This window comes from Geotrypetes seraphini, chromosome 7, assembly GCF_902459505.1.
Source record: "Geotrypetes seraphini chromosome 7, aGeoSer1.1, whole genome shotgun sequence".
NCBI classification, from domain to species: domain Eukaryota; kingdom Metazoa; phylum Chordata; class Amphibia; order Gymnophiona; family Dermophiidae; genus Geotrypetes; species Geotrypetes seraphini.
In genome coordinates this window covers 1,917,707-1,940,161 of record NC_047090.1, presented here as the reverse complement: position 1 = coordinate 1,940,161, position 22,455 = coordinate 1,917,707, and the positions used below count along the sequence as shown (strand labels likewise).

The 22,455-nt window shown below is 45.9% G+C and overlaps 1 protein-coding gene across 4 annotated transcripts in view; it reads left to right on the top strand.

The window, feature by feature from the left end:
• Positions 1 to 22,455, top strand: part of SCYL2 (SCY1 like pseudokinase 2) — a 93,768-nt gene that overhangs the window by 64,528 nt on the left and 6,785 nt on the right. For all 4 annotated transcript variants that reach the window (XM_033952644.1, XM_033952641.1, XM_033952642.1 and 1 more), the window contains 2 exons: positions 432 to 521; positions 19,853 to 19,972. In XM_033952644.1, coding sequence (XP_033808535.1) covers positions 432 to 521; positions 19,853 to 19,972 — 210 coding nt within the window. The remainder of the gene's footprint in view (positions 1 to 431; positions 522 to 19,852; positions 19,973 to 22,455) is intronic.

The window sequence follows — 22,455 nt, the reverse complement described above, 5'->3', positions numbered from 1 at the left end:
GCTTTTACTCTCCTGGTTGACTGGGACTTGAGATGCTGCAGAAGTCAGCATTCACACTGCCTAGGTGAGACTCAGCCGTCGTTTGGTTGTGATACCCATTGGCCAGATCTAGGGTGCAGATATTCTGAGTTGCAGAGGGAATCTGTCCCTGGTTCCTGGCCAATGATCATTATTCCAATGACTGAGCTAGGTAAGGTCATACTGTGCCTTTTCAGAAGAAAGCTCCTGACTCTGTCTTCAAATGGGGGGGGGGGGGTGAGAAAGAGCAGGAGGAAACTGATAGCCAAGAATACAGTAAAAAAAATAAGTTCAATTAGTACCTCAGTTTTCAAAAGCAATTTTTGAAGTAAATTGTTTTATTTATGAAATAAAGCCATTTCTCAATAAATAAAAACCAAAAAATATTTTTTAAACCTATCATTTTTCAATAGATGGACATGTTTAGCAGTGTTGGATCTGATCTTCTAAGTGGTACTTCTGATACTAAAGAGAATGGAGTAATATCAAAACAGCAGCACAAGGTATGAGGTTCTGAAGTTCTACATTTCCCACACAAGCTCCCTCTTTTAAAGACTATTCTGTATCGCTTGGTAGACTGGTATAGTCCTTACGAATGAACGTGTTCTGGTGTGGGCCCTTCAGGAGTCCCACTCTTAATGGGTACTGCTTTGGTATGTCCCGTTCGTAAGGACTATACCAATCTACCAAGCGATACAGAAGGAGAAATTAGGTTCTTACCTGCTAATTTTCTTTCTGTTAGCTTGTAAACTGGTATAGTCCCCTACCCTGTCTGTCTTTGTGCGGTAATTGCGGGTTTTTGTTTTGCTCGCATGCAGATTTTGGTTTTTCTGTGGGTTTTAGAATTTTTCTTGGGCCGGAGTAAAGTAAGAACGGCTATGGCTCAGCTGGCTTAGCTGGTGAGCTGTGGTGATGTTTTCTATACCAGGATTATGTTCTACACATGTTCCAACAGTAGTTTATAAGTATTTGTTGTTTTTTCCACTCCTGTTCGGACTGGGAGTGTGTTATACTGTTTTCAGTTGGAGTCTTTCCTAGGTACTGCTTGGCTATTCGGCAGACTGAGTTGCTAGACAGATTCTAACCTGATATACAAGTTTGTGCTCAGTCTCCACCTTCTGGTGGAGTGAGGCATATAACCCATTCTTAAGGATTATACCAGTCTACAAGCTAACAGAAAGAAAATTAGCAGGTAAGAACCTAATTTCTCCTTTGTTACTGTTACAGCTGTTATTATAAAATTAATAAGGCTGTGAGAAATCAGTGGATAATATATTTTATCATTTCCTCTCCCATTAGAGAAACCAGTTAGGAGCTTTAAAAACAGCCTAACTGACATGCTTTTACCCTTTGGGTCCTTCTTTTTTTTTTTAACTTTCCCATATTAAAAAAAAAATTGAACTGATATCTTTGTAATGTATACTATGTAAGAACTTTGTAAAATCCAGAATTCTAGTATTTGATTGTCATCTCATGTTTCTTCTTGTTCTTTAATTTTATTTTTATTATGCTTTAAGAATGGCTCATTATATTACATAGACTCTGGCAAATATCTGTAATATTGTTTATTATTAAAACTAATAAAAAAACATTGAACTTAAAAAAAAAAAAAAAAAAAAATTTAGAAGGTCCGCCATATGTATTCTAAGTGTAGTTGTTGCAGGAAACAGCAAGCACCAGAATGTTACCTCTGGAGAGCTGCATTAAAGGCACTTGGAGAAAAAAAGGATAATAAACTCTCTCCTTCAACTCTAGATTTAATTTATGGTAATATAACAACTGGGAGCTTTGACAGGATTAGTGGTATCTTTTGCTCTACATCAGTTCTTAAATCTAGTCCTCATGGTCGCTAGACCAGGGGTAGGCAATTCCGGTCCTCGAGAGCCACAGGCAGGTCAGGTTTTCAGGATATCCACAATAAATATGAAGAGGAACTTGTTCTATGGTATTGAGCTGGAGGAGGGTTTTCTGCTGGGAGTTGAAAAGAGACTCTTTTGGAGGATGGTTCGCAGGTGTTTTCTGTAAATGAAGGGCATGGCCTTGATTCACACCTGAAGAACCCAATGATCCAATGTTATAATGGACCATTATTGATGGTAATGGGTGAGATGACCTCTGATGGGTAGAATTGGAGGGAAAGATTGAGAAATGCTGATCATGCTCTCTAGAATGGAGTCAAAAGGACTGCTGTTGATTTGACTGAGGCTTGTCAAGTTTTTTGTCATCTTTGTTTGAGTCGCTTCTGATTAGATGGGCGAATGGATGTAGAAGATTGGCAGTATCTCTGGTTGGTATGGTAGTTGGAGTGCTTAGAGGTGTTAGAATATCTACTGGGCACCTGAGAAGAAGACAAGGTGGTCATGCAATCAGTATGGCTTTTAATTTTTTGTGTGGCCTCTTCTAATGATCCCCGAACAAATCATCTCCTATACAGGGTATGTTGGAGAGGCGGTCCTGAATGTTGGCTTAGTGAAGGAGAGGTTTTACATGGTGTCCCTGGGAACCCTCTTATCTCTTTTAGAGAAAAGCAACTGGCTCTTCTCTCTAGACCTCAAGGAGGCTTGCACTCATATTTCTATCCACCCTGCGCCATGAAATATCTCCACTTTTGAGTGGGAGCACACCACCACCAATACAAGGTACTTCCATTTGGTCTAGCTGCAGCACTTGGATTATTCACGAAGTGCTTAATAGTAGTAGGTGCACTCCTTTGCTCATACAGTTTTCACATGTTCCCCTACCTGGACAACTAGTTAATCAAGGCCCCTACACCCAATCTTATCAGGCCATGAATGCAACAGTTCATCTCCTGGAGCTTCTTAGATTTGCAGTCAGCTACAAGAAATCCCATTTTCAACTCATTCAGACTCTAGAATTCAATGGGGCCCTACTACACATGACTCAGGCTCGAGCCTGCCTCCCTCAACAGAAACTTGACACACTCATTTATGTCTGCCAGACAGTCTTCTCTCTTCATCGAGTCACTACAAGGGCTGTGGAGTTGGTACATAAAACCTTCGACTCCTTTATTTATGGTATCTCCACTCCAACTCCTTTATTTATATATCTATATAAGTGTTGTACTTCATGCAAGATGTGATTTCTTGGGATTTTGATTAAAATTTTTTTTTTTTTTTTTAAATATTTTTATTGAAGAAACATTGCACAAAAGAACAATACATAGACCATCCACAAAAGGAGGTCATAAGGCAGTACAGCTATACAATAAGAGAACATTAGCCCAAGAAGCAGAGCATGACAAAAGTGGGAACCACTCCCATGCAAGTTCCAAGTTTTATAGTGCGCACACACACACACCCAGACCCCCTCCCTCTGTGTCCCAGGACTCCTCCTAGTCTAAAAGGAACTCCAACATTCCAGATAGGCTGCTGATCTCCAAATGGTCACACTTTGCTTGCGCAAGCACTCCCAGAGCACCATTTGAGACATTTGAACTCGCCATTGTTAAACTGTTGGGCACGCTTCCCCCACCCAATATTGCAGTATAAGCTTTTTTGTAATCCCTAGGGTCACTAACACAAAACACCGACAGGCCTCCTCAATACCAGCCTCAGTCAAGGGGCTCATGACACCCAGGACCGGCCCAGAATACCCTCCATCATCTGAATCGCCTGCACCCACAAATTCCCTAGATGGGAACATTTCAAAAAGCGATGTACCATTGTACCCCGCAAAGCCGGGCAACTTGGGCAAAAAGCATCAGTCCACAAACAATTCTATACCCCTTAGTTCTTGTGATATAGGCTTTATGTAAAATCTTAAAATGCATCTCGTGTGAGCCCACATTAGGAGAGGCCCCCGCAGCGTCCACAAAACTCAAGGTCAGCTCATCTGCTGTAACCATCTCGCCCAATTCAGCTCCCTAGTCCTCCGCTAGTGATACCAAAAACCCTGCGTAGGCTTCCAGGGCTTTCCAATCTTGTACCAGCCCAAAAGTGTATTGAAGGCAGACGAGATAGAAAGAAAGACCTGGTCCAGAGGGGAGAAAGTAGGCAGCGGTCAACCAGGCGAATGCAATGAGGAACAATAGCTTCTAAGCTGAAGATAAGCGAGCACCGACCCCTCCAGCCAACTCCAATGCTCCCGACAGGACTGATAAGAGGGCATCGATCCCAAACCCAACTCTGTGACCTGCCTGACAAACCGGCATCCAGACCGATGAGCTCTCAAGAAAAAAACAGCCGCTGAACCGGCAGGGAATCCTGGATTAGCTATGAATTCCAAAAAAGGGGATGTGCCCACCGCGCCCCCCCTAGAAAGACCGCCACCAACACCATGCAGCCCGCAATAGCTGCAGCATAGGAGCGCATGAGCCAGCCCCCGTGCACAAAGCATTAAAAGCAGAAACCAGAGTAGCCAGTAGGGACCAAAACCCCGCCGGTGCAAACTTAGATGCTCCAGAGTATATCTCATGCACCCACCTCATTAAAGCAGCCACATTATACATGCATAGATTAGGGAGGTTAACTCTTCCACTAGCTCGTCCTCTAACTAACTTTTGGTATCTAATACACGCACGCCGGGAGCACCAGATAAAAGAGGAAACAATGCCCCTATAAACTTGGATATCAGATTGCTTGACCCACACAGGTATCATTTGAAGGGGGTACAGCAACTTAGGTAAAAGTACCATTTTGACAAGGGTAACGTGTCCCAGAAAAGAGATCGGGAAATCCATCCATCTCCTACACAAGGCTCGAACGGCGTCCAGTTTATCTAGCACATTCTTCCGGTAAACGACCTTGGGGGTCAGCGTGCAAATAAACCCCCAAATACTTAAGCGTACCCTGAGACCACTGCAGGGGAAAGGTAGAATCCCCACCTAAGGTGCATGATGGGCTCACCGCCAGTGCCTCAGACTTGTCAAAGTTAATCCATAAACCAGAAAATGTGCCATAACTGTGAATTAGCTCCACTAATTGGGGAACCCCCTGGGCAGAATCTCTAAAAAATGAGTATATCAACTGCGAATAAGTTAATTTTAAACTCTTGAGACCCCAGCTGGATACCCTACAGAGATTGCTGCTGGCAGATTTTAGCAGCCAGGAGTTCCAAGGCCAAAACAAATAACATGGGGGAAAGGGGGCAGTCCTGCCGTGTACCACAAGCTAGGGTAAACAAATCAGTCAACTTGCCATTCACCATAATCTGTGCAGTGGGTTGGTCGTATAAGGAGCGGATCCCAGCCAGGAAACCCTTCATAATGCCCAAATGAGGCAGAACCCCAAAAAAGTAGTTCCACAGAACCTTATCGAATGCTTTTTCCGTGTCTAAACTAACAATAAGGGCATTCTCCTGGCCAGGGTGTCTCCCCAATAACCCGGGATTCTGAAGCACTGAGAGTGCCTGCAAGACATTAACCGAGGAATAGCGGCCAGGCACAAAGCCGGCCTGGTCCGAGTGAACCAGGAAAGGCAATACCTTGCGCAACTGAGCTGCCATAATTGCTGCAAACAACTTGCTATCTTGATGGAGCAGGGAAATGGGCCGATAGGAGCCCAGTTGGTCTTCTGCTCTGCCAGGTTTTGGAAGAACAATGATATGCGCATGAGTAAGCCTATTGGGGGGGGGGGTCAACCCTTCCTCACACAGAGCTGTACACAAGTCTCATAAAAGGGCCCAGTACCCGAGTCCCAGCAGCTTGTAGTATTCAGAGCCAAGCCCATCAGGCCCAGGCGCTTTAGCAAGTTTCAACACCCTAATTGCCCGCTGGATTTTCCACCCCCTAGACAGGAGCATTCAACATGTCGTGCTGCCCCTGTGTCAGACTAAGGAGGTGCAGGTCCTGAAAGAAGCCAGCCCTCTGCTCAATGTCACGGGCCCCCCTATCATATAAGGACCGGTAGAAATCTACAAAGCTTCGTTGAATATCCGGTAGCCCCGTACACGCAGTCCCATCAGGCACCCAAATTTTAGAAATAAAGCACTTGCAGGCTCTCTGGTTGACAAGGGAGGCTAGCAGCTTCCCCGCTTTATTTGTCCCATCGATGTAATTGATACTTATACATCTGAATATCCCGGAGGGCTTGTTGACCCAACAGATCATTAATTTGCCTCCAGAGATCCAAATAATGACTCCGAACAACTGCAGACCCAACTTTGCCAGTTTTATGCAGGTCCCCACGACCGACTCCCAAGCGGCGAGCTAAGTTCAGGAGTGCCTGATCCTGAGCCCTCCGCCTGCGAGTGGTATACTCTGTAATGTGTCCTCTCATAACTGCTTTACTGGCTTCCCAGAAGGTAACTCCGGAAACATCAGAGGAGGAGTTATCTGCCACATAATGATCCCATTGCTGTTCCAAAAAAGAGGCGGAACTCCTCATCCTCATACAAAGTGGGATTCATGCGCCAACCAGATTGCAGTCTTTGAGACACCCGGGGGTTAAGCAGCTCCATCCAAACCAGGTGGTGATCAGACAGGACGCCATCTTCAATCACCACCTTTTTAACTCCAGGTAAAAAGGAAGGGGCTACCAACAAGTAGTCCTAAGGACTATGCACTTTATGAACATTGAGAGTAGTAAGTAAAATCAGATTTGGCAGGATGGAGTGTACGCCACAGGTCCACAAGGCCCAACTTGCAACAAAATTGACCCCTTTGTGTTCTCCCCCTGTGACGCAAGGCTTGGAAGGGTTACAGTCAATAAGAGGGTCAGCAGTGAAATTAAAGTCCCCACCCCAGGACAAGCTGGTACTCTGAAAAAGGAGTAAGAGCAGCCACTAATACAGAAAAAAAATCTATGAGAGCATACATTGGGGCATATTTTTTCCCCAAGAAATCCCCTGCTCACATAAATTAGTTCAGCATCCTGAACTAATTTATGTTGCATGCATGTATATTTCTTATGAAAAAAAATAGCAATACCCCGTTGCCTATTGTTGTACGAGGCAAACGCCAGCTCTCCCACCCAGTCTCTCTGCAATTTAGCGTGCTCGGAAGTGGTGAGATGAGTCTCCTGCATAAGCAGAACATCAATCTGCAATTTCTTACAATATTGGAGCACCTTGCTACGCTTAACTGGAGAGTGCAGCCCATCTACATTAAAGCATGCTGTGGAAAGTTAGATCCTGCTTCCATCAAAAACATTTTACCCTCCTTGTCCAATCCATCATCCTCTCTAGATTGGACTATTGCAACTCTATCTACTTAAGCCTAACTAAGAAAAACCTCCACAGACTCCAATGGATTCAGAATGCCGCGGCCAAGCTCATCTTCGCTAAAAGTAAATTTGACCATGTCTCCCCGCTCCTGGCCAAGCTCCACTGGCTTCCGATAATCGCCAGGGTCCACTATAAATGCGCCTGTTTAGCTTTCAAAATCCTATATGGTATCCTCCCTCCCTTTATCCCTCTTTCTTGGAATTCCTCAAACCCTAATACCACCAGATCCTCCCACAAATTAAAACTATCCTTCCCCTCGCTAAAAGGCATTTCCCACACAGGAAAGCTAGGGACCTCCCTCTACTTCAAAATCACTGAGCTTTGGAACAATCTTACCTCCCCTCTTCGGAACTTGAGCTCTCTCCAAGTTTTCCGCAAACATCTGAAAACCTGGCTTTTCTCAAAAAATGTAAGTCTCTCTCCAACTTAGGAATCAAGGAAACTCTTATATCTTGGCTTCCCAAGTCCTCTAAATTTTCTTCACACTTCTACCTCTAACCCTCTGTTGTAGTTCCTTCCTATTTCTCCTACTGTAAACCGCGTCGAGTTCTACGAACGTGGAGATGATGCGGTATACAAACCTAAGGATTAGATTAGATTAGCTACCTTAATATCACCTATAGCGAAATCAGACTAGAGAAATGGTCTCAAACAATAGAAAATCAGTCGGGGTAGCTGCATAGGCCTCACAGCTGAGCCAACACATCACCCACTTATACATCGGAGCAGGACCTATCGGAGTCCCAGGACACAGCCCCCCCCCATCTCCGTTCCAATGCGCCCCCCCCACCCGAGCCCCCCCCTGGTCCCCAGACACAAATCCCCCATCCCCCACTAGCACCCCCCTCTCTTCCCCCCATCCCCCAGCCAAACCACATGCACACAAACACCCCTATCCCTTTAATACCCAATTGCCACAGAGTAGTGAGACCACGCACACACAGACACTTCCTTCCATCTCCCCCCTACAACCCTCCCTCTAGGCAAATACCATGAACCAGTCCACAACCTGTACCCCCACAAAAAACAAGTGGTGCAAAATACACAAAGGGTGCAAAATACACAAAAACTAGAAACAACACCGCAGAAATGTCCAGAGCCCAGTGTACATTGACGCTGCCCTCCACAAGGCCAACAGGGCCACCACTCAAAAGGGCCTTGGAGCGAAACCACAGAGTCTCAGCCCTAGGCAAGAAAGTGAGGGCAAGAAAACTGAAGACCAGCAAACAGTTTCTTCCAGTCAAAACCCCATCTAGAAGGAAACTCAGCTCCACACAGGGTAACCGCAGAGTAGGAGCAGAGCTCATCCAGCCAGAGCCCCCTCAAGCGCACCAACAGCGTCCACGAGAGAGGGAATCTCGATACAGAAAGACAGTGAACACAGCCCAAACCAGCTCCTCCAGACGAATGGGAAACAGCCAATTCAAAACAGAACAGTTTGCTTCAGCCAGTCAAGTGTACTCAGCCAGGCTCATCCTGATCCTCTTATGGCGCTGGTAGCTGCTCAAGGAAATGCTGCAAATCTTCTGCTTTTGCCAAGGTGATGGTCTTGTTTTCACAGGTCAAGCGCACCTTTGCCAGGTAGAGGAAGGCAAAGCAAATACCACAAGCGACCGCTGAGAGCAATAAGGAATGAAGGATCGGCGCTGCTTCACCACTTTAGCAGAAAAGTCCTGAAATAGCAAAATCTTGGTACCTTCATACTCCAGCACCCTAGATTTTTTTGAAAAGGTAGAGGAGGCGAACCTTCATTGCATAGCTGTGAAATCGTGCCAGCCATTACTGTTCCCTTCTCGCCGCTGTCCAACACGATGGGCATGCTCCACCACCACAGGCCCCAAATGGTCCGAGAGGCCCAAAGCCTTTGGCAGCCAGCTTTCCACCAGGCCAGGCAGTGCGGAATCAGAGACTCCCTCTGGAACCCCTATGATACTAAGATTTTTCCACCGGGCCCTGTTTTCCTGATTATCGACCTTTTCCAGCAATTGACACATGCTGAACTCCAGGGTTGCGATGCGGGCGTATGACGTTGCCATGTGGTCCTCTTGGGCTGAGACACGCTCCTCCACCTGTTGGATTTGCGTGGCATGTCCGGCCAGGACATCCTTTAACTCCTCCATTGAAGTGTGCAGCTTCGCCAGCTTATCGTCCAAGAGCTGCGATAAGTGCCACATAGAGACCTGCATTAGGTCGTCTGCCGAGCGATCCAGGGTCGCCGCCCTTTGCGTCTCCGCCATTTTACAGGAGTGAGCCACGCTACCCTTAATCACCCTGGGAAGCTTCGGCAGCATCCCCCTCGCCGCTAACACTGAAGCGGGCTGCGATTTATAGCCAGAAGAAACCACCACGGCGAGAGCAAGTCCCGACAGCAGTTAAGGAGCTAAGTACAAGTTGCAAGCAACAAAAAAGAGGGTTTAGTTAGAGAGTTGGAGCGGAGGGAGCTCTGTGCCCAGGCGTCCGCTCAGGTACCAACTATCACGTGACCCCCGGGATTTTGATTTAATTTGTTTATCATTTTTGGTCAGCTATTAGGGATTTGGCATTTGTGTTTTGTGTGAAAGAGAGAGAGAGAGAGAGAGCGAGAGACACAGGCATTTTTTTAAAGTTTCCAAGTTTATTGATTTTTAATATCCCGACCATCAAATAATTGTCTGGCCGGTTAACAATAAAATTAAAAAAAAAGAATTAAATATAGTGGTTTGTGCAAAAAGATGTCTAAGTTAAACATAAATGACAAAGACTTGACGTACTGGAGTGTGAGGGCAGTAAGAGAGGAAAGGGAAAAAGTTACATTGTATAGGTGAGAAGGAGAGGGTGGGAGGGAGGATTGAACAAAGGGAAGGGGAGCGATAAAATGATGAAAGCTTGCTAGCCGAAAGAAGAGAGAGAAGGAAAAAAAAAAAAAAACAACCCCTGCTAAGCTAACTGATTTTGCCACATTCTCCAGCAACAAATTCCAGATGAGTTGGGTGAAGAAGTATTTTCCCCAGTTTGTTTTAAATCTACAACTTAGTAGCTTCATCGTATGTCCCCTAGACCTAGTATTTTTGGAAAGAGTTAAACAAGTGGTTCACATCTACTCTTTCCACTCCATTCAATATTTTATAGACCTCTATCCTATCACCCCTGAAGAGCCCTAGCCGCTTTAGCCTTTCCTCATAGGGAAGTTGTCCCATCATTTTTGTCACCCTTCTCTGTACCTTTTCTAGTTCCATTAAATCTTTTTTGAGATACAATGACCAGAACTGCACATGGTATTCGAAGTAACATAGAGCGATACAAGGGCATTATAACATTTTCATCTTTGTTTTCCATTCTTTTCATGTTAATTCCTAACATTCTGTTTGCTTTTTTTTAGCTGCGGGCTTTAATGTTTCTTCAACGATGACACCTAGATCCTTTTCCTGGGCAGTGACTCCTAACATGGAACTCTGCATCGCGTAACTATAATTCAGGTTCCTCTTTCCCACATGCATCACTTTGCACTTGCTCACATTAAACGTCATATGCCGTTTTGATGCTCGGTCTCCCAGTCTTACAAGGTCCTCTTGTAATTTGTCACAATCCTCTTGCGATTTGAAGAACTTTGTGTCATCAGCAAATTTAATTATCTCACTAATTATTCCCATTTCTAGAGCTTTGTTAAATATGTTAAAAAGCAGTGTTCCCAGCATAGACATAAGAACATAAGAACATAAGAAGTTGCCTCCACCGGGATCAGACCAGAGGTCCATCGCACCCAGCGGTCCGCACCCGCGGCGGCCCATCAGGTCCATGACCTGTCAAGTGTTCCCTGCCCTAAAAAAACCTATCCTTACTTTTATCTGTATCCCTCAATCCCCTTTTCCTTCAAGAATTTATCCAAACCTTCTTTGAATCCCTGTAGTGTCTTCTGCCCCACCACTACCTCCGGGAGTGCGTTCCATGTGTCCACCACTCTCTGGGTGAAGAAGAACTTCCTGGCATTGGTTCTAAACCTATCCCCTTTCAGTTTCTCCGAGTGCCCCCTTGTACTTGTTGTTCCCCACAGTCTGAAGAATCTGTCCCTGTCTACCTTATCTATGCCTTTCAGGATCTTGAAAGTTTGTATCATGTCTCCTCTAAGTCTCCTCTTTTCCAGGGAGAACAGCCCCAGCTGTTCTAGCCTGTCGGCATATGAAAGGTTTTCCATACCTCTTACCATTTTCGTCGCTCTTCTCTGGACCCCCTCAAGCAATGTTATGTCCTTCTTGAGGTACGGCGACCAATACTGGACACAGTACTCCAAATGCGGGCGCACCATTGCACGGTACAGTGGCATGATGACTTCCTTTGTCCTGGTCGTGATACCCTTCTTGATGATACCCAGCATTTTGTTTGCTTTCTTGGAGGCTGTCGCGCATTGTGCTGATGCTTTCATTGTTGTATCCACCAGCACACCCAGGTCTCTTTCAAGGGTACTCACATCTAGCAATGTTCCCCCCATTGTATAGCTGAACATCGGGTTCTTTTTCCCAACATGCATGACCTTGCATTTCTCTATATTAAAACGCATCTGCCACTTTTTGGCCCACTCTTCCAGCTTCGTTAGGTCCCTTTGCAGGTTTTCACAGTCTTCCGTGGTTCTAACCCTGCTGCAGAGTTTGGTGTCATCTGCAAATTTGATAACCTCACATTTCGTCCCTGTCTCCAGATCGTCTATAAATATATTGAACAGGAGCGGTCCCAACACCGACCCCTGCGGAACTCCGCTCGTGACCCGTTGCCAGTCTGAGTATTGGCCCTTCACTCCAACCCTCTGTTTTCTGCCCGCCAACCAGTGTTTAATCCATCGGTATACATCCCCCTCCACTCCGTGGTTCCTCAGCTTCCTAAGCAGCCGTTCGTGGGGTACCTTGTCGAAAGCTTTTTGGAAGTCGAGGTAAATTATGTCTATGGGTTCCCCTTTGTCTATCTGGCTGTTTATTCCCTCAAAGAAATGTAGTAAGTTTGTGAGGCAAGACCTTCCCTTGCAGAAGCCATGTTGGCTCTCCCTCAGCTGCCCATTTTTTTCCATGTGCTCGCAGATGCTGTCCTTAATAAGTGCTTCCATCATCTTACCCGGAACCGAAGTCAAGCTCACCGGCCTGTAGTTTCCCGGGTCTCCTCTTGATCCTTTCTTAAAGATGGGCGTGACATTTGCTATTTTCCAGTCCTCCGGGATCTCCCCAGTTTTCAATGATAGATTACATATTTGCTGGAGTGTTTCCGCTATTTCCTTTCTCAGTTCTTTTAGTACCCTTGGGTGGATTCCATCCGGGCCCGGTGATTTGTCGCTTTTTAATCTATCTATCTGTCGTAGGACGTCCTCATGGCTTACTTCTATTTGCTCCAGCTTTTCATCTAGATCCCCACTTATAATCTCCTCAGGTTCTGGTACATTGGATGTGTCCTCGCTCGTGAAGACCGACGAAAAAAACTTGTTTAACCTGTCTGCTACCTCTTTTTCCTCTCTTACCACTCCCTTTCTGGTTCCATCATCCAATGGTCCCACTTCCTCCCTTGCCGGTTGCCTCCCCTTCACGTACCTAAAGAACGGTTTGAAGTTTCTTGCCTCCCCAGCCAGCTTCTCTTCGTATTCTCTTTTTGCTTCCCTGACCACTCGGTGGCACTCTTTCTGGTGTTTTTTGTGTTCCTTCCGGTTTTCCTCAGTTTGGTCCTTTTTCCATTTTCTGAATGATGATCTCTTGTCGCTTATCGCCTTCTTCACTTCCTTTGTTATCCACACCTTGTTTTTTGTTTGGTTCTGTTTGCGCCCTTTCCTAAACCTGGGGATGTACATGTTTTGTGCTTTTTGCACCGTGTTCTTGAGTAGGGACCAGGCTTTCTCTACGGTCTCCATCTTCCGTGAGCTGTTTCTGAGTTTATGTCTCACCATTTTCCTCATAGCTTCGTAGTTCCCTTTTCTGAAGTTGAGTGCCATCGCTGTGGTTCTCTTCACTTTTGATGTTCCCATTTCTAGTTTGTACTGGATCATGTTGTGATCACTGTTTCCTAGTGGCCCTACTACTACCACCTCCTTTGCGGGGCCCCCTAGACCGTTGAGGATTAGGTCAAGAGTGGTATCTCCTCGTGTCGGTTCCTGGACCAGCTGCTCCAAGAAGCAATCCCTCACAGCCTCCAGGAACTTTGTTTCCCTCGCGCTGCTGGAGTGTCCAATGCTCCAGTCTATCCCAGGGTGGTTGAAGTCTCCCATAACCGTCACCCTTCCGCTTTTGCATTCCTGCCTCAATTCTGCTTCTAGGTCATTGTCACTTGTTTCTGGCTGTCCAGGTGGGCGATAATAAAGTCCCAATTTTGTGTCGGTTCCCTTTCTTCCTGGTAACTTAACCCATAGCGATTCCAAACCTTCTGCCCTTGTTGCCGTATCCATTATGGTCGAGTGAATGGAGTCCTTTATGTATAGCGCTATTCCTCCTCCCTTCTTACATGTCCTGTCTTTCCTATAGAGTTTATAACCTGGTAGTACTACGTCCCATTTGTTGTCCTCAGACCACCATGTTTCTGTGATTCCAATTATGTCTAGGTCCTCTTTGTTGGCCATGACTTCCAGCTCTCCCATTTTGGTCCGTAGACTCCTTGCATTGGCGTACAAGCAATTTAAGTTTTGGTTTTTTACTTTCCCTGTTGTTCTTCCTTGTGGGTTGATTCTCTTGTCGTCCCCTTCTTGGGGTGCCAGCCCCTGAGTCCCATTTTGTTCGTCCCCTTCCCATGGTGTGATTTCTTTGTCCTCAGCTGTCTTCCTCATTTCTGCATGTCCTTTTAGTTCCTGCTGTTTTTCCTTCTTTTCGCTCTCTAATTTCACTTGTTCCTTGAACTCCTGTAGGTCGTCTTTGAGTTCTTTTTTGCAATTTTCCCGCTTGCCTTGGAGGCCTACTTTGCATTTTTCTCTTTCAGTGTCTTCCCTTGATATTCCTTCCCGAAGCGTCGACACCAGATCGACTGTCAGCTTTCCCCCTCTCCTCAGTTTAAAGCCTTGTCTATTGTGCTCTTGACGTTATTTGCCAGCATTCTTGTTCCTGTCGTGCTCAGGTGCAGTCCGTCCCTCCTGTAGAGCTTGTTCTTACCCCAAAAAGTTGACCAGTTCCTTACAAAGTGGAAGCCTTCCTCTTCGCACCATCTCCTCAGCCATGCGTTTATGGCTTGCAGCTCGGTCTGCCTCCTTACATCTGCTCTCGGTACTGGCAGGATCTCTGAGAAAGCTATCTTCCGTGTCCTCAGCTTCAACTTCCTTCCCAGGGTCTGGAACTGCTCGGTTAGTGTAGTCCTGCTGTAATTTCTTCTGCTGACGTCGTTTGTTCCAACGTGGATTATCACCGCTGTCTCCTCTGTCTCCGCTCCTTCCAGGATCCTCTCGATTCTGTCGGTGATGTCCTTCGTTCTTGCCCCTGGGAGACATGTCACTAGCCGGTCCTCTCTCCCTCCTGCTACGTGACTGTCAACTTCTCTCAGGATTGAGTCACCCACTATGACTGCAGATTTCCCCTTCTTCAGTTTCCTTTTTGGTCTTAAGTCTGTATCTTTGGTGTGGTCCTCTACTTCTCCCTCAGAGTTCTGGTGGGTCTTGGCCTCCTCTCTCTGCTCGGATATTCCACAAAGTCCTTCTCCCCCGGCGTCTGGTGGATTCCGTCCTCCATCTGGTGGATTCTGTCTTTCATCAGTTGGGTCCTGTCCGACTTGCTGGTGATCCTGTACCCCCACCATCCTGCAGGCCTCCTCGATGAATTTCTCGAGATCCCTAACTTGCTCCCCAAAGTGGCTGTCTCTGGTGGGGTCCTCAGTTGCCCAGCACGGTTCTTCTAAAGTACGGAGCCCCTCCAGCTCCTGGACCTTGACCTGCAGTCTCCCGACCTCATTCTTCAGGCTTTCCAGTTCCTGACACCGACTGCATATGTACGCCTGCCTCCCGGAGGGGAGGTAGTCATACATATGACACTCTGTGCAGTAGACTGGGAAGCTTCGCTGGGTGCCTGCTGCCTCCATTTCTTCTTCTCCTTTCTTTAGTCTCTCAGTGTGTGTGGGGTGTAAAAGTGGTGCCTGGCGTGCAGCTACCTGAAAAAGAAGAGAAAGAGAATGAGTTAAGAGAAGAAAATACCTACAGTTTGTGGTTTAGATGTAGCTGCTGGGCGCCTGGCTCCTTCACAAGGCTCCTTCGCAAAGGCGCTCTCGCTAAGGCGAGCGCCTTTGCTGCTCGCCTTCGCTGCGCGCCGAACGGCTGCGCGCCGTTGGCTCCCCCCCTTTTAAGGGGGAGTCCAGGCGCTCCGACGCTACTGGTGACTCGTGGGGGGTGGGCGGAGCTTTCTCTCGCCGCTACCCCACTCTGCCTGCCTTCGCCTGCTGTTCCTCCCTCGTGTCCTCGCTCTCTCCTAAGCCTCCTCCAAGCTCTCTCCTGGTGCCTGCTTGTGCCTGCTACCTCCCCGACTCGGCCCGAAGCAAGTGCCCTGGCGCCGCGGTTCTCCTCCTTTTAAGGGGGAGTCCGGGCGCTCCGACGCTACTGGTGACTCGTGGGGGGTGGGCGGAGCTTTCTCTCGCCGCTACCCCACTCTGCCTGCCTTCGCCTGCTGTTCCTCCCTCGTGTCCTCGCTCTCTCCTAAGCCTCCTCCAAGCTCTCTCCTGGTGCCTGCTTGTGCCTGCTACCTCCCCGACTCGGCCCTTTGGGGAACCCTACTATTTACCCTTCTCCATTGAGAATATTGACCATTTAAACCTATTCTGTTTTTTTTTTCCAACCAGTTCTTAATCCATTATAGGACATGGGCTAGGAGGTAATTTCCTCAGAAGTCCTTCATGAGGTACTTTGTCAAACACCTTTAGAAAATCCAAATACACAATATCAACTGGCTCACCTTTAGCCACATGTTCATTCACCCTTCAAAAGAAATGCAGTATTTATTTATTTTTAAAATTTATATACTGTCTATATCTAGACCAGTGTTTCTCAACTTCTTCAAGCCAAGTACACCCTAAGTCTAACAAATATCAACCGAGTACCCCCCACCCAAGCTCTACTTCTGACCCCACCCCCATAATAATAGTAAATTGTAATGCAATTTCTTCCATTCATTTTTCATATACACACAATATAATCTTATTAACAAATGATCTGACTAAACCTGATCGACCCTCCACAGATCCTGACGCATACAACATCTATTAACCATGTATTCTCCCTGGAAATGCCCAGGCCAACTCTTGTTGTAAACCACCTAGAACTGAAAGGTATTGGCGGGATAGAAGACACCAATGTAATGTAATAATGGTAACTACAAAATTAAAAAACACATCTGCAGGGAAAATGTTAATTATCATTTATATTTCTTTTTTTCAAAGAGGTCAAGGCAGATGACAACTATAGAAAAATAGACAAATATACTACAAAATATAGACAGGAAATATAAATTCTCAAAACTGACACATTTCGATCACTAAATTGAAAATAAAATCATTTTTCCTACCTTTGTATCTGGTGATTTCATTAATCTCTGGTTGCACTTCCTTTTGACTGTGCATCCAATATTTTTTCTTTCTGCCTCTAACACGCTTCCTTTCCTCTGGCCATCATTACCTTCCCCAACCAACATCTTCCTCTGTTTCTCCATGAGCCTAACTTTTCTTCCTCTCTCCTACACTCCTGTTGGCAACATGTCTCCTTCTCTCACTGTTCTTCTCTCATTGCTGCAAAGGGAGTGGAGAAAGAGAGAGAGAGATCCAGGGTGCATCTCTCCCACTCCCTCTACTGCCACAGCCAACATTTCTCCCTCTCTCATCCCCTGGATCATATGTAGCATTTTTCACCACTGCCCACCAGCCCCATGCCCTACATTTCTCCTTCTACCACCCCTCTCCAGCACCATACCACATCCTCCGTCACTATGCTCGACATTCCTCCCCCCCTTACATCTCCGTCAATCTGTCCCTGTCATCCTTCTCTTCCCCATGCATCTCTACTTTACTCCTCTCTCTGCCCAATTTTCCTTTCTTCCTTTCCCCGTGTGCACCATATCTTTCCCTCTCACTCACACACACCCATACCTGACAACTCTCCCTTTCTATTCCCTCACTCCCTCGTCCCAAGTTAGTGCCCCCTTCCTCCCTCCCTTGTGTCCGAAGTTCTTACCCCTTCCTTCTGTGTCCCGAGTTCATGCACCCCTCCCTGCCTTTCAGCCTTTGTCTCAAATTCGTGCCCCTCCCATGTCCAAATGTGCTCCTTTCCCTTCCCCCCTTCCATTCTCCCTTTGTCCCATGTTGATATTCCCTCTGTCCCTTACTTGCTCATTCCAGGGCTGTCCAGCTGGGCTGCTCCTTCCTGCCTTCAGCCGCACTTGTTTGCAGGGACGCAGGCAGCGGCTCTTGCACACTGCATGTGGCTGACCCGCAAGTATTCCCTCCGACATCAACTCTGATGTTGGAGGGAAAGCTTCCAGGTCAGCCATGTGCAGCCGCTGCCCGTTTCTCTACAAACAAGTGCGGCTGAAGGCAGGAAGAACTGTTGAGGTAATGGGGATCCCTGGCTGACCCGGAAGGTTCCATCCGATGTCTGCTCTGACATCAGAGGGAAGCTATCCGGATCAGCTTCAGCAATGCAGCTGGAGAGCAGAAAGGAAGGCAGGGGATCCCCAGTGGCATTGACAATTTGAGGAGGAAGGGGGTTAGGAGACCTGTGTAGTGCCACGAACCACGTGTTTTGAAACATTGATCTATTTCCATATTAAACATAACATAAAATCAATAGTACATACAACAGTGATTGGTAAGGTAAGATTTCCCTTTATTGGCTGGCTTTTTTCATTAATCCATGCTTATGTATATGTTCTGTCATTTTGTTCTTTATTTATAGTCTCTGACATTTTGCCCAGCACCGACGTCAAACTAAAATTTCCCAGATCACCTCTGAAACCCTTTTTAAACATTGGTATCACATTGGCCACCCTCCAGTCTTCCAGTACTATGCTGGATTTTAAAGAAAGATTGCAAATTACGAACAACAGTTCAGCAAGTTCATTTTTCAATTCTGTCAGCACTCTGGGATGTATACCATCTGTTCCAGATGATTTGCTACTCTTCAGTTTGTCAAATTGACCCATTACATCTTACAATGTTAGAGATTTGTTTGATTTTCTCTGATTCATCAGAATTGAATACCATTTCTGATGTCTGTAACTCCCCTACATTATCTTCAGTGAAGACCAAAGTAAAGAATTCATTTAATCTCTCTTCTGTGGTCTTGTCTTCCCTGAAAGCCCCTTTTATCCCTCGGTTGCATAGTGGTCCAACCGATTCTCTTCCCGGCTTCTTGTTTTTAATATACCTAAAAAAAGGTTTTTACTGTGTGTTTTTGCTTCCAGCGCAATCTTCTTTTCTCTTTCCCTTCCTTATTAGCTCCTTGACATTCCTTGTGCTGTTTACAATTATTTTCAGTCAGATCCTTCATCCATTTTCTGAAGGATTCTCTTTTAGCTCTAATAGCTTCCTTCACCTCACTCGTTAACCACACCAGCTGCTATTTGGTCTTCCTTCCTCCTTTTTTAATACATGGAATATATCTACTCTGGGCTTCCAGGATGGTATTTTTTAATAACATCCATACCCGATGTACATTTTTGACCTTTGCAGCTGATTTTAAACTAGAAACTGGAGGAAGACCGACAGTCGCTCAAAAGAGCATGGTTCAGAACAAGATGGTATCATCATCATTAAAGGGAAGACAGAGTTTCCCAATAGCAAAATTGCAATACAGACCACAGTACACCAGGTTTCCTTAAACGCAGAGCAGGCTGATTTTAAAAATTACAAATTATCCATGCCAACTGCTGAGCAAATTGTAGATAGATATGGAAAACATTGTTTGAAATGTCTGTATGCCTTAGAAACAAGATGGAAGAGTTAGAATATATTGCACTAAATGAAAAGATATCTCTGAGACCTGCAACACTGTCATACCAAGGTACAGACTATATCGCAGGGAGAAGAATCCAGTTCATTAGAATGTAATTTACTTTACGAGAGAGGATTTAAAACAGGCTTCTGACCACAGGAAAGTGAGCTGCTGTCATATACACATATACAATGCAGAGGCTACAGAGAACGAATAAAGAGACGGAAAAAAACGATCACATAAGTCAACATTAACATTTAGAAACATAGAAACATAGAAATAGACGGCAGATAAGGGCCCACGGCCCATCTAGTCTGCCCACCTTAATGTCCTTCCCCTACCTTTGCCTTGTGAATAGATCCCATGTGTCGATCCCATTTGGGATCCCATTTGTTTGACATCAGTAAAATCCATCTTGTCTAAGAAGTTTTAAATATTTAGCCAGTCATTTCCTGTGTAGTACAAATATGTGCCCCATATGATGAACTTGTTTTATATGGAAAATATATAAACACTTAAATGTGCATTTTGTTACAGTTGCTTTGTTTATGAAGTTTATATTTTTTTTATTTATCATTTTTCAGAGTAGTCCTATATAATTTGTACCTGCTTGTGCAGTGTTGTAAAATCCCTTACAAAATTAAACTAAATCACAATATGCTTCACTGATGGACTCTGGGAAGCCTTGCTCTGGGGACTATATGTAGGTTACAGGACTGTGTCTTCTGACACTGTGGTCATTGTTTCTTGTTTTCAAAGGCATCGCTCACACTTGAAGAAAAACAAAAGTTAGCAAAAGAACAGGAGCAAGCACAGAAGTTGAAAAGCCAACAACCGCTCACCCCCAAGTCTGTGACACCCATAGCTCCTGTTAAAAAGGTAAGAAAATGGTGTAGCACAGTGGTTCCCAACCCTATCCTGGAGGACCACCAGACCAATCAGGTGAATTTGCATGAGAGAGATTTGCATATAATGGAAGTGACAAGCATGCAAATCTGCTCCATGCATATTCATTAGGGCTATCCTGAAAACCTAATTGGCCTGGTGGTCCTCCAGGACACGGTTGGGAACCACTGCTCTAACATAATTATAGATTGACTTCTGTATAGAAATCTGAAAATAAAGATTGTTTGACTTTTGGAAAGAGATCTTAAAAAGTGGATATACAATATTAGCTATCAAGGTATGTGGCATGCAATCTGAATGTCTTGTCATGGAGACTTAAAATAACACAGTATTTTAATCAGAAAGAAATCTGTGCATAACAATTTGTGTGGGAAAGAAACTCTAAATGCTCAGGCATTGGTGGGGGGTGAAGGATTGTATGAGAAGGGACTATATTCAAATGTGTATGTCATGGCCTCATGCTTTCTTCCTTGCCATCTTTGCTCTTTTCCTTCTCCAAACTGTCACGTTTGTATTTTCTAGATCTCTTCCCTTCTAATTGGTTACTGTTGTCTATTCTGCTTCTCATCTTTAGGACATTGGGATTTTTAAAAATCTCCCAAGCTACACCTGCTTTGGATAAAAGTATTATAGAAATAATAAAATATAATAGTTTGAGACCAATAAAGGGACTATCCATCGAACAAGAACCTGCTATCCAGGGAGAAGAGTACGCAGGAAGCACAGCGGCTCATAAGAGCTGTGGCCAAGAGATGTGTGTTGTCCCTCTCTTTTTACTTGTTTCTATTCTTTTGTGTGTTATATGTGTGCAGTTTGTATCATAAGAACATAATAATTGCCGCTGCTAGGTCAGACCAGTGGTCCATCGTGCCCAGCAATCCGCTCACGCGGTAGCTCCTAGGTCAAAGACCAGTGCCCTAACTGAGACTAGCTTTATCTGTGTACGTTCTGGTTCAGAAGGAACTTGTCTAACTTTGTCTTGAATCCCTGGAGGGTGTTTTCCCCTATAACAGCCTCCGGAAGAACATTCCAGTTTTCTACCACTCTCTGGGTGAAGAAGAACTTTCTTACGTTTGTACGGAATCTATCCCCTTTTAGCTTTAGAGAGTGCCCTCGTTCTCTCTACCTTGGAGAGGGTGAACAATCTCTCTTTCTCTACTAAGTCTATTTCCTTCATTATCTTGAATGTTTCGATCATGTCCCCTCTCAGTCTCCTCTTTTCAAGGGAGAAGAAGCCCAGTTTCTCTAATCTCCCACTGTACAGCAACTCTTCCAGCCCCTTAACCATTTTAGTCGCTCTTCTCTGGACCCTTTCGAGTAGTATCTTTCCTTTTCAATAATTGGAGTTCCTTTCTTTGCTTTATTTTTAGACTCTAGCCTGCTTAGTTCTGTTTGTACAGTTTTAGTTGTATAGAAAATTTGCAATAATGTCTCTCTCTCCTTGGATGCTGTCTGTCATTCTTTCTGTCTGTCTCTCTCCCTGGCCCCCTGCCTGCTTGTATTTCTCTGTTGCACCATGCCTGCCTGTCTCTCCGTGGCCCCTTTCTGTTCCCCCCTCCCAGAGCAAAGCATGATTGCTGTTTGCCCTCAGCATACCCCTCCCCCTAAAGCAGCCCCCTTTCCCTCTCCCCCTGGCCCCCTGTTGTGCCATGCCTGCCTGCTCCGTGGGCCCTTTCTTCCCCCCCCCATGATTGCTGTCTGCTGCGCAGCACACCCCTCCCCCCAAAGCAGCCCCCATTCCCTCTCCCTCTGGCCCCCTGTTGTGCCATGCCTGTCTGCTCTGTGGCCCTCTTCTGTTTCCCCCACACCATGATTGCTGTCTGCCCCCAGCACACCTCTCCCCCCAAAGCAGCCCCATCTGTTCCCCCCTCCCTCCCGTTCTTACCTTCCCTCCACTTATGGTTCCTGGTGTCTTTGCCCACCTGCATGAACCGCTTCTGCTCCTCTTCAACAAAGCAGCCTGCTGAGGTTCGCCGGCCGGCTGTAGTGAACCTCGCAGGCTGCTCTCCACCTCGGTAGCACGTTCCCTCTGATGCATGTCAGAGGGAACGTGCTACCGAGGTGGAGAGCAGCCTGCGAGGTTCGCTACAGCCGGCCGGTGAACCTCAACAGGCTGCTTTGAAGAGGAGCGGCAGCGATTGGTGAGTGAGGGTGGGAGGGGGGATTCGCCGGCGTGTTCCCTGCTTCCGTGTTCCAAAATGGAATTCGGCACGGAGGGACACAGCACGGCGCTGCGATCACAAAACCCTAAGTGTGCATGCGCGCTTAGGGTTTTATTATAGAGGATGTTCCTTTGTAATCCACCTAGTTGTTAGAAGAAGAATAAGGAAATAAGACCATGTTGCTTTGCAGGAGATTTTAAAAATTTACGTGTTTACAAAAATGTGTTCTCTTGATACTGTGAATTCATAGAAGAATCAGTAGATTGCAGATTGTATTCCTACCAGCTCAGCCAG